Below are 12388 nucleotides of genomic sequence, written 5' to 3'. Positions count from 1 at the left end.
CAGAAAAGTGAAAACACTTTTTTCTTGTTTCTTATTTTTGGTTTTTTGTTTTAAAAAAAAATAAAAAATCTAAAAACTGAAAACAAATAACGATGTCAAACAAGCCCTAAATTATTGTGATTATATCAAACATCTATTGTATATATTAAGGATAAATTCCTCTGTTCTTTTTTCCGTGACCTGATTCCTTTATCACGCCTATCAATGCAAAACTTTAACAATTAATTACTTTAATTTTCCATACTTAAAAATTATAAAAGTTATATATTATCATAGTAATTTTGAGGCGAATTCAAAAAGATCTCACATGAATATGTTATTCCTTACATATTATTCATAAAAGACGGGCAAAGGAGAGGCGATAAATAGTGTAAAAGTCAAAATAGATACAGTAAAAAAGAACGGAGGAAGTGGTAGGGCTCAAAGTTTTTGTTGGATCTTTCTTGCAAATTTGACGGCCCAATGGGCCAGATTGAAGAAGCCTATTTTGCCTATTCCTACCAAATTTGACTTCCTTTCTTACAACTACCAAAAAAAAAAAAAAAAAAAAAAACCCGAAGTAAATAATAAAAAAAAAAAATAAAAAAAAAAATAAAAAAAATAAAAAAAACGTATAATAATCACCATTTTTATTGACCATGCAACCCAACAATCTCTTGGCGGCTCAATTACACTAGAACTGACGAAGAGAGAGGTTTACTGATCAAACACTTTCAAGGTAATCAAATGAATTAATTGATGATTCAACTTTATTTTGTTCAGAATTTTAATCAAATTTATTTGATTTCTCTCATCATTTTCATGTTTTAATTTCTGATCTATTTGATGAATACTTATTGATTGTATATAGATTTTAATTAAAGTTTAAGTTTTTGCTTGATATGTTGAGAATAACGTTGTTTTGAATTGCAGACTTTAGAATGATTAAGATATCAGTAATTCTTCGTTTTATTTGTTACCATCAACTAATTTTGTTGATTGTTACAAGTGTATAATTATGCAACTTTATTACCAGATTTGTTAACCCACTTGTTTGATTGTAATTACATGATTATTAATGCAATAGGGTAATTTTAATTCTAGGGTTTAATGTGGAAGAGTGTATACAGATTGAATTTTTAATTTTGATGTTGTAATGATTTTGATGAGAAATGAAATTTATTGAAATTGATTGATCGTATGATGTTCTTAAGCTAACTCCTTGAATTTCTGATCCTTGTTACAAATATAATATGATAATTTAGTCTTAATGAGGAAAATGCTTTATTTTTTGAATTACAAATGGAATTTTATTGGTTGAGAGCTAGATTTGAAGCTTTGAATTGCTCCATATAAATTTTAAGCTACATTTTATGTGTTGAACGGAAAAGCTTATTAATTTCATATTGGATTAACAGGAAGGGTTTTTTCATAAGCTTTGTATTCGATTGTTTGAATGGATAGCGGAAAGGATGGCGATTTCACATTTTGTCAGGTAAGTTGGAGTTACTGTAATATTTTCATTGACCAGACTATGATATTTTGTAAGAACGTTGCGTGAAAGTTGTATATTTTATTTCTGTATCTAGGTCAGTGCACCCGTTGATCAGAATGATTTTAATGAACAAATTGTGGTTCCGGGTATAAGTAAAATCACTATTAATGAGGAAGCCTCAAGTAGTAATAGTGGTGAACAAATTAATCTATGGAACAATACAAGTGTTCCTATATCTACCACTGTGAAGGAGAAAAAAGTTGGATCGTTGTCTTTCAACGTCATTGATACAACTCAAAAGCAGGCTAGCACTGCACAAAAACAAGCAGGGAAACCATTAAAGGATCCAGCAGAACAGAAACCTGTGGCCAAGAAGCCTGCTGCTCGGGCCAAGGTTCCTTTTGAAAAAGGTTATAGTCCAATGGATTGGGTCAAGCTTACTCGTACGCATCCTGACCTTGCAGGTTAGTTCATGTAGTATATTTTTGTTGAATTGTTGTGTCTGGATGAATGTGCTTTGGGGTGTTGGGAAGCCTGATAACAGACAGGAGACACCCCACCTCTCAACCCTTTTTAAATGATCAAATACCCTAACTGTGCATGCAGGCCAAGAGTTAGATGAGTGACAATGATTTATCGCTACTCCTGGCTTTTGTTGTATATAAGTGGTCATTAATTAATGCTCTTTAATGTCCTGTTCTTTTTTTCCCCAATTGTGTATGCAAGCCTAGAATTAGATGTCTGGCTATTTCGTATGGCAACTCTTGCTCCTTGGTTATATTAAGTGATCAGGAATGCTCCTTAATGTTAATTTTTTGTATCTGTTAATATAGGATTGAATGGCCAGTCAAATAGGAGGCTTATACCTATGAGTGAAGTCAAACAACATCAATCAGAAGGGACCATGTGGACGGTTCTGCATGGACGTGTTTATAACATTTCTCCATACATGAAATTTCACCCTGGAGGTATGTACATTGTTTTTGCTGTTAGCTATGTACTTTATTTTTCTTCATTATTGTGCATTTGTGCCCAGTTTTATCTATCTTCGTTACCATCCATATGTTATGTTCTGACTGCTGTGAGCAATATCCTTGTTACCTTCCAGAAGTTAATTTTATGTTTTGTCTGCTGACATGTTTGCAATATATGCCCTGCATTTTTGAAATTTTCTTTAATGAAATGTACACTCCTTTTGCTGTTTAAGGAATTCAATAGGGAAAAAAAACAGGGTCCATTGTATTAAACAGTAGCCAGTAGATAAAAGAATGCCATCTATGGGAATTAGTATGGGATCAGGAAGAAGGGTACAGGCTGTCAAAACCTGGAATTTGAATTTATATATATATATATATATATATATATATATATATATATGCTTAGGTGTTGACTGCTGAGTGCTGTGTTAGAAAATTATAACCTTTGCATAAATGAAATAGCAGGAACAATTAGTGTGACTTTTATAATAGGTAGGATAAAACAATGGCATAATAGACAAAGGAAGACCTTATTAGTACTCTCAACCATGAAGCCTTAACTTCCAGGCGTTCTGAGCAATGCCCCCATTTATATTGCAAAAATTTTCATGAAAACTGGATATAATGAGTGTACATAAGCTTATATCTTTAGTTGAGCTATCATTTAGTTGGCCTTAAATTTCAGGTGTTCTGAGCAATGTCTCCAACTCCCCATTCTTATTGCATCAGCATGTCTAGTTGTCTACCAAGTGAACCACAATAAAGAATGTGTCATGGGTAAGTATGATGATTATCTATAGTCTGAGCAGTACAACCATACCCTGTGTCCCTATCACCGCTTATATCCTTTTCCTGTATTCACCAGAAATGAATCTACTGGGTGTTGCCTGGTGGTTCTGATTTGTTCATATTTTTGTAAGGATATAAATAACCTGTATGTATTCCCCACAAATGGTCCTTATCTGGTGAAATCTCTGGATATCACTTATTTCGGCATGATGCTTTACTTTATCTAGGTTCCGTATTCCCATAGATCATGTGGTAATTGAAATAGACTGAGTAAGTTAGAAGGCTTTCTCTTGAAACTAAAGAGGTTCGTCTTGCTTTTATGCTTTGTGGCTTTGTGCAATTGAGTTGGTGATAGCCGCTTATGACCCATTATCATAAGGCCGTTTATATATTGTTGAAGACCATTGCCAAGCAGCTAATTGTGCAGGATAGTTGACTACTTATACTCATTCCTCCTTTCCCTACTCCCTTCTAAGTTATTATACTCCTGATGCATTTTAGATATTGATGAAGCTTCATCTTTATTTCTCCTTCAAACTGAGGAAAGCTCTTATCAATTAGTGCTTTCCCACTCCCCAACACTAAAATAAATCTGAAGTGAAAATGATTGTTCCATCATAAAGTTATTTAGCAGTAAAATCTTAGATGACTCTGTTGTCCCTTGAAAATTAGTGGCCAATGACAATGAGAATAATGAGATTTCTCTCTCTAGTTGTTTTAGGCAATCAATTCCTGTAAAAAAAATGCTGTACCTAGTTGTTGATAAACTTTATTTAGTTATTGGCCATGATCCCACCCCGTCAATACAAGATACTCTTTGAATCGCTTCGCTTGGCTCTCCTGCTACTAATTTCTGACTTCTTGTGCTGATTGTTTTGTCTCCAGGTGTTGATATGTTAATGAAAGCTGTAGGAAAAGACTGCACATCATTATTCAGTATCCTTTGGCAATTGGCATTTCATTCAGAACTCTCCTCATCCAAGTGAATTTTTAGAAAGATAAATACTCCCTCTGCCTGGAAAGTCACATTGCCCCAAGGCCCTTAACTCCTCATAATATGAAATAATTTTACAAAAAAAGACCCTCGCAAATAGTTGGACTTTAACCATATTTTTTTTCACTACTCAAGTATCTTAAAGTATATATCCGACTCCTTGGAATTAGCCTTTTGGTTTGTTGTAATTTGATATCTGGATATAGGCCATATCGCAGTGCAACAAATCTGGAAAAAAAAAACCTTACTATATTAGGAAATGTGTGACAGATTATACTAGACTTCCTTGTATATTACTAGTATTTGTGACTTGTGTATTCCAGATTTTCAGACAGACAGAGAAATTTGCTTGTGAAATCTTTTTTTCGCACCCTGAGAATGGATTGTTATTCAGATTAAAGATGCATGTATCAAATTAAATTAAATTCAGTGGTTATGTTGATCAGCATATAAAGGAGTCACTGGTGGTTTTAAACATTTTAAGTGCTAATCTAGTGTTTTCAATATTTGTTCTATTGAGGCCTGTTTTGTAACCCTTGACCCTTCTTCAGATAAATACCATGCTTGGGTAAATGCAGATTTCTTACTTGAGAAGTGCTTGGTGGGTATCTTAGATGATAACAAAGGAGGGAAGTAACTGTGTGGTGAAGTCTTAAATAAGCAATTATTGGCAAGAGGTAAATTACAACTTATGGCCTTATGCTAATACTTGCCCTGCCTCTACATGACACATGAGCTGAAAAATTATTAATATTGTTTTGAATTGAGTCACTTATTGTTTTAATTGAAGATGGGTCAATTCTGTTTCGAATTGAGTCACATATTGTTTTTATTGAAGATAGGTCAATATGCTGTATATCTCACAATTATGTAGTACATTGATTCTTACTAGTATGAAATAACTTTTACCCATCTATTTTGTTAGATTGGTTTTTTTTTTTGTTTTTCATTTTAGACTTTTGGCCTCTGAAATAATGTGCATTGGTGTTGGTTATCAACCGATAATTTCTTAATGTGATCAAATTTCTAGATTCACATTAACATGTGGGGGATTTGCCAGTTTGCCACATTGGTATAGGGAGGGAAAAAAAAACAGTGACATATATAAAAAGCATGAGAACAAATATTATTCCTGGATTAGCAGTAAGCCATTTTATCTTATAACTTAAACTTTAACAATTTAAAACACAACTTTAACTTTAACCAGAGTACTTAAATTGTATCAGAAACTAATTCAACAGATTAGTGTGGTAAAGTCCATATTTTTATCCATCAATCTCAATCTGATACGAATAATTCAAGGGAGAAGGGACTAATATATGTGGCTTTCCTAGTTCCCAAAGGATTGGAGCTGACATGTGCTATCCCCTCTGTTAGATGCTGTCTGAGCATAATGGTAGTTGTACTAGAACTCTATGGTCTCTGTCTGATGTTTTACAGTAGAATAAGTAGATTGAAAATTACGATAGTACGGTTTTCATTATTTAAGGATTTTATGATGGTACCTTATTCCTTTTTTAACAAAGATTGACCGGATTATCTGGTCAATAGGCATTTGCTTAGGAATTACGGAGTAAGGAGCTTTCTTCGCCATCAAGTATTGTGTAACTTGTATAAGGGGATCTTTCCTATAATACAAAGTCGGTTGTGCATATGAAGAGAATATTAAGGGGATAGTATTAGCTCGCTGCTACAAATTGGTGTAACGTTCACTACGGAGAACATAATAGCAGAAGCAAATAACAGTTGTCCTTTGGTACATTACCGTCTTTGCTCAAACTACAGTCTGTAATGCATGCCTTTGAAATATAAGTGGCATAACAAATCCCAAACCTCTAGCAAAAGGCATAGTGTCAACTAGACTCAAGAAGTTATACAAGGATGGCTGAAGGGATAACATAATATACTCCTACCATCTAAGCAGTAGGGAAAACCTTAACTTCATCAAGAACTGGACCACAAAGTATACCAAACCCGTCGGCCCTGCTGTGATAGTATGAGCTGAAAAAAGTAACCCTAGTCCTGGGCGAAATTGCCTTAAATTTCATACTGACTGTTCGGAACCTCCCAAGACCCTGGGATAGGAAGGGTGCTTTGAGGGTATCCTTCCCTGCAAATGCTTCCACCAACATTGATCCTTTGCAACCATTCTTAGCATCCCCGATTGTGAAGGTGAGGTTGTATGTCTTGTTGGGAACTGTGCGGATAACCTGGGCAATGGCACTCTCCCTTCCTGCTACAAGCTCGATAGCTGCACGGCCAAAAGGAACATTGAAGTGCCTTTTGTCAATGAACTTAACCGCCTTGAGGGATTCAACAATCCATCCGGGAAGTGGGGAGTTAATATCTTCTTGTTTGGGAGGAATGAGTATCCCATTTGATGAGTTGAGCAACCTGTAAGGTCCCTCTTCAAAACCACCATTCCTTACGAGGTTCCCTGTTAGGACATTGCCGAGATAGGTTAACAACTTGGGATAGAAATTTTAACAGATCAAAGGGCTAGCAACTGTAGAAGAAAAATACAATTTGATTTTGTAATAGTCTGCAATATCAAGTTTCAAGTTGTAACATGCTATATGGACCACAAAATCAAGCCTGTATGCTTCAAAGTATTTCGGTATACACAGTGTATTTACTTGTGTGTTCTGATTGGAAATACAACATTACTTGAAAGTATCCTACAGTTTAATGCATCATTCAGAAATACAGATAGACAGTAATTTAATTTGCTAGCTGATTCTTATGAAAAAAAAAAATCTTGGATCAAGAAATTGCAAGTCGCGGAATAAATTTGAAAATGATGCAGGAAAATCAAGTCAGTGTGAATCACAAAGCAGATTATGCAACAATCAAACAGATATACTGATATAGAAACAAACAACAAATTTAGTTGATATACCTTTGGTAGGGTAAACAGGCAAAAGCTCCTTGAGAGCAATAGCATCAATTAAAGGACCGCAAGTAGGATCTTCTTGCACCCCAGGATTATGGAAAGTGATCTTAGCAACCTTAGAGACCGCCTTAAAACCAAAAGCATGAGTATCGCCTCCATCGATACTGTAAAGTGTTTGAATGGGCAAGTCACCATGAAATGGAGGGACACTGACCCTTAGGACCTCATCTTGGGCACAAGTCCTAGAGGCCCCAAAGGTCAGTGCATAGAATGACCCTGGTTTCACAGGCACTGTCTGTGAGATTGAAGCCTCGTTCCCGAGTCTCACAGCGTGGACTCCATGGGCGACGGCAAAGTACATCCCTCCCGGCTGAGGTCCACCGCGAATGTACTCCACAAGTCCATTGATTTCCCACTTGGGTAAGGAGAATTTCCCTATGATTTTGGTATTCTTTACTTGTTTTGGTGGCTCTTCAAAGTTCCCATTTGGAATCAGTCCTAAAGAAAATGAAACTGGGTTAATTCTTTAGTGAAGTGGAAAAGTTAAGAGTTGTAGTGTTTTGACAATAATTCCAAACAAAAGTACTTATTTCAGACCTTTCAGTGTTTATGTACCAAACTATAGAAAACAATAAGAGTACATAAAACTGTTCCTTTTACTTGTATTTGATAGGTCAAGCAAAAGATCCATATTTTCAGAAGTTACTAGTAAAATCCCTGAACTTGTACCAAGATTTGACACATTTTCACTAAAATGTCCTAATAACAAACCAAAATTTGAACTGAACACAAGAAAATAAGAGGGTTTCATCTTCATTTTACTGAGCTACTGTATACATTACTATTTATGCTATAATTATACTAATTTCTCCCCAAAAAAATAAATTCAGGCAAGTGCAGAAAAAATCAGGTGAAATTAACATAACATTAAATAAATTATGCATTATATGAGAAAAATGAGAAGAGTTAAAGTAATACCTCCCCTGTGATTTTGATTATGTGTAGCTCCCAAGGCAGTACAAATTGTGAGTAGAAGAGCTAAAGAGAGACAGAGTGAAATTGGTGCTGCCATTTTTGGTTTTGAGGAGAGAGAAAGAACAAGTTTAGCTTTTTATAAGAGTATGTATGAGTTTCAATGAGAAGGGCTCATTTTTATAATGAAAGGTCAGTTACAGTAACAGAGGTAGTGGATAATGGGCTCAGGGAAAAGTTTACAAATTGTTGATTTTGTCTCTTTGTCTGTTTAATTTCAAACCCACTCTTTTTTTTCCTTAAATTATGGTTATATTGAGTTTCAAATCTCGAAGTGCTAAATTTTGTTTTGAATTATTGAACCTCCTACTAGTATTGGATTTTAAATTAAAGGTAATCAAGGATCATCGATTATCATAATTCATAACATAAATCATATTCCGTACATTATACAAATTCCGCAAAAAAAGTTGAATCTTTATTTTGGGTCATACGAAGTACTCTATATACAAGTACAAAGTATTTCATATTGATAAAATATGCCGGATATAGGAGCCAATTGTATAGGTTTGTTCATCTCTTTGATAAGGACTTCTTGGTTTTTTGTTTTTGTTTTTTTTTTTTTTTTTTTTATTCTTATCTTAGGAAAAAAATCTGTCATACTCTATATGTTGTCATTGAATTCATGAACTTGACGTAGTAGTAAGAGAAATTACGTAAGTGGGAAATTGACACACCAAAGAAGAAAAACTGCACCGATTGTTAGCAGAAGCACATGCAATACTAATACAAATAGCATCAAAATTGTGTGTTAAAAGTAGCGTGATTGGCTCGTTAGTTAGTGCCAAACTTCAAACAGCTTTACTAATACTCCGTATCTTTTCTGTGCATTTTTTTGTCTTTTTTTTCCTCTTAACATGGCTATTGTCATGGTTTGTTAATTGTTATTCACTTATTTGTGCATAATATCCAAAATAATAATAATAATAATAATAATAATAATAATAATAATAATAATAATAATAATAATAATAATAATAGCATTAGTAGATCAATTATATAATGTGGATGTTAACTTTCATGAGTCTCAACCAATTTTATTTAAACAATGCTTGTAAAGTTGTAAGTTTGTAATAAATAGTGGAATTGTATGACAAGTTATGATACTAGCCACAAAGTAGTTTTCATATTAATTATCATATACGTGGTGTACTACAGTGTATTAATATTTGGAAATTATAGTCCATGTTATAGTTAGATATATAGCCCGATTAAGGCATTAACTGCTAACTACACATATCTATTCATTTGACCCCCTCCCAAGGCTCTCATTGAGTCCCATCATCCTATGTATTGCCTAAAATTCGTGTCAATTTATTTTGTGACGTTTAAAATCCATTGGTGGAAATAAAATAGAGGGAGCAATTGATATTTCCGTAATAAAATTCGCGGTAGCTAATCTTTTTAAAAATGTACTAGTATTATACTCCTTAAAAATTCGAGTATATGTTTAACTCTTACTATGTTTTTGCTCTAAGTTGTCATGACTATAGAGCAAAAGTTAGAGGGAATTTCATCTTTACTTATATGGATTGAAATCACAACACATGCAAACACTGTGGAGTAATCACTCAATAGACTTTATTATTCGCATACTCTAGGTTTCAATAAGAGAGTGAGAGACCATTTGTAATGTTAGTATAATGGTTGTTAATTGTGATAAATGGGTGTAAACTTTGATTTGATTAAGATACATGGACATTTAATCATATAGGAATATTTTGAGTGACGGATATCCAATTGGACAATGATAGTGATAAAAAAAATAAATAAATAAATAAAATAAAAAAATAAAAAATAAAAAAAACTTCTCTTATCGCACAAATCTTATAGCTATAAAGGGTGGTATATTGGGAAGGAATAAAAAAGGTGTGCATATATTACTAAACAAAGGAAATACGATTTTTTTTTTTTCGTTCCACTCATCAATTTCCTATTTTTATCCCATTGCTACTTGAAATCAGTCAAGAAGCAAAATAAGAAATACTAAACCACTTACGCTTAGTTTAGTTTAAATTTAGTAACAACATAGATGAAAAGGGAAGCCAAAGAAAGATAAAGGAAATATACCTAATATTCGATGTTTGAGTTAATGAAGAGAGGTGAAAGGTATAATGTCATAGGGAGGTTTTTCATTTTTTTTTTTAATAAAAATTCCTATCATCTTTAAAGTGCATTTTTAAAAATCTTTAAAAAAAATGTACATTTTTAAAATAAATTTGTTCACTTATAATCCTCTTATTTCTTTTCAAAATGTTCACAATAAAATATTCTTTTAGTTGAGACGAAAGTTTTTTCCACTCATCCTATGCGATGTAGATTCATTCACTCTTTTCTTCTAACACTTTCACTTCAAGTTTTATGTTATGTGAATGACTGAGTCCTTATATTCCGCATATATATACATTTAATTGTGCATATATTACTCCTTTTGTTTCGTTGTTGCACAAAGTTTTAAGAAATTTATAGTGTGGGAATCAAAAGGTGAAATTTATAATATAAAGTATAGTTAGTGGGGATATATTTAATTATTAATTACAGAGATAATAATATAAAAAGTAGTGTTGGTGAGATTGGTAGAGGAGAGAAATAGCGAGTCCTTACCAAATAAAGAATTGTTGCAATAATTATGAAACGAATGTAAAAGGAAATATTGCAATTGTTACGAAAGGATGAAGTAATTTATTACAAGTATTTTTCTGACTTCTACCAAAAAAGTTATCCACACCATACTATATTCTTGAATCTACGTCCCTAAAAGGGTCATTTGATTTGACCTTTTGAATGAGTAGAAATGGCTCCAGATTCAATTCCAGCCAATTACAAAGTAATATATTGTTTAGACTTTTAGTTGTGAAACCTCATAACAGAAGAGTGTTTTAAACTTCCAAGGGCTTGTTTCAATTTATTAAAAACAACTAAATTGAATTGATTGGAGATGAACTGAATTGGACTGAAATGAGCTGCAATGAATTATTTATGAGAGAATGAAATTAAAAAATGAATTGAACTAAACTGAAATTATGAACAAACATGCCCTAACTCTACCCTATCTCCATAAAATCCCGTTCCCACCTCACCACCTTTTACATTCACAATTCATCCAATCAATGAGATGTGGAACCATTCCAACATTATTAAAAATAAAATAAAATAAATAAATAAATAAATAAAAAATTTTGAGACTAGTAAAGGCATGTTCACATTTACTAAGATGAATTGAACTGAAATGAATTGAACTGATTGGAGCTAAACTGAGTTGAAATAAATATCTTATGAGAGAGGAAAATTAGGAGCTTAACTGATTGGAGCTGAGCTGAATTGAATTGAAATTAAGCTGAAGTGAACAGTTCCTAAGTATAAAATTTAGAATCTATGCCCTTAATAATAATACTTCCTCCGTGTTTAAATAAGTGTTACACTTCCTTTTTTGGCAAAAAACTACATTAAGATATTATATCTCTCCCATCTCATGGTCCATACCCAAATCCACTACTATTTTTTTTTATTATATCTTTCCTCTCACATTCAGAGTGCTTTCCCATAATAATGTTCCAACTATTAGCAATTCCATAAATACAACTATAATTTTACTATTTCCCAATCTACTGTCCACGTCACTATTTAGTATAATTTTATATATTTTTTAAAAAAGATTAATCCAAAACCGCCACTTGAATTGACGGTTTTCAATTATGCAAAAACCGCCAACTCAAGTGGCGGTGTTCAATGTATATGAAGAAAAATTAATTACAAAGTAATTTTTAGAAAATGAGTACATGAAGAATAATATTGTAATCCATCTTCAATGATTCATTACCTTTATAAAAATTCTAAGGTAACGAACAATATGAAGAAAATGAAATTGAGGCAAAATTACTTAAACACCTCCAAATCAAACACAAAAAATGAAAAACAAAATCAAATCTTAATTTAATTAGTGAAAAAAAAAAGTAATCTGAATTTAGAGAGAGAAGGGGAAGAACAACAGAGAGAAGGGGATGAACATGAGAGAGAGCTGAGAAGTTGTTCGACCAATTGGTGTTAGATCTTAGCTTCTCAGTGCTAAAACCCGACAACCTCGCCGCACCAAGGTGTTAGACCACCTCCATCCACCGCCTAACTCGCTCAAAATCGTCCCACCACCAATTTTAGTGTTTCGTACCTCCACATTGTCAGTGAGATGTTTTTACCCAGGAAGCTTTAATTATCCATGCCCAAAAAATCCA

The 12388-nt window shown here is 33.1% G+C and overlaps 2 protein-coding genes across 2 annotated transcripts; one reads left to right on the top strand and one right to left on the bottom strand.

The window, feature by feature from the left end:
* The first annotated feature begins 580 nt into the window (after positions 1-580).
* Positions 581-5146, top strand: LOC145642189 (cytochrome b5 domain-containing protein RLF-like). The gene is made up of 6 exons (XM_081693286.1): positions 581-718; positions 1398-1474; positions 1569-1938; positions 2308-2442; positions 4126-4176; positions 4786-5146. Exons 2-6 carry the CDS (start codon positions 1436-1438, stop codon positions 4869-4871), a joined length of 681 nt encoding a protein of 226 aa, XP_081549412.1. The 5' UTR covers positions 581-718; positions 1398-1435; the 3' UTR covers positions 4872-5146.
* An 817-nt stretch (positions 5147-5963) lies between these two features.
* LOC145642188 (protein TEEBE-like) lies at positions 5964-8307 on the bottom strand. Its single transcript, XM_081693285.1, has 3 exons — positions 8106-8307; positions 7134-7625; positions 5964-6671 (listed from the first exon to the last, which is right to left on the bottom strand). The coding sequence occupies exons 1-3, from the start codon at positions 8197-8199 to the stop codon at positions 6151-6153; spliced, it is 1107 nt and encodes a 368-aa protein (XP_081549411.1). The 5' UTR covers positions 8200-8307; the 3' UTR covers positions 5964-6150.
* Positions 8308-12388: the final 4081 nt, after the last annotated feature.

The sequence above is a fragment of the Chenopodium album genome, chromosome 8 (assembly GCF_948465745.1).
Source record: "Chenopodium album chromosome 8, dcCheAlbu1.1, whole genome shotgun sequence".
Classification (NCBI taxonomy): Eukaryota; Viridiplantae; Streptophyta; class Magnoliopsida; order Caryophyllales; family Amaranthaceae; genus Chenopodium; species Chenopodium album.
Note: the sequence above shows the minus strand (reverse complement) of the source record. Positions and strands in the feature narration are given on the sequence as shown.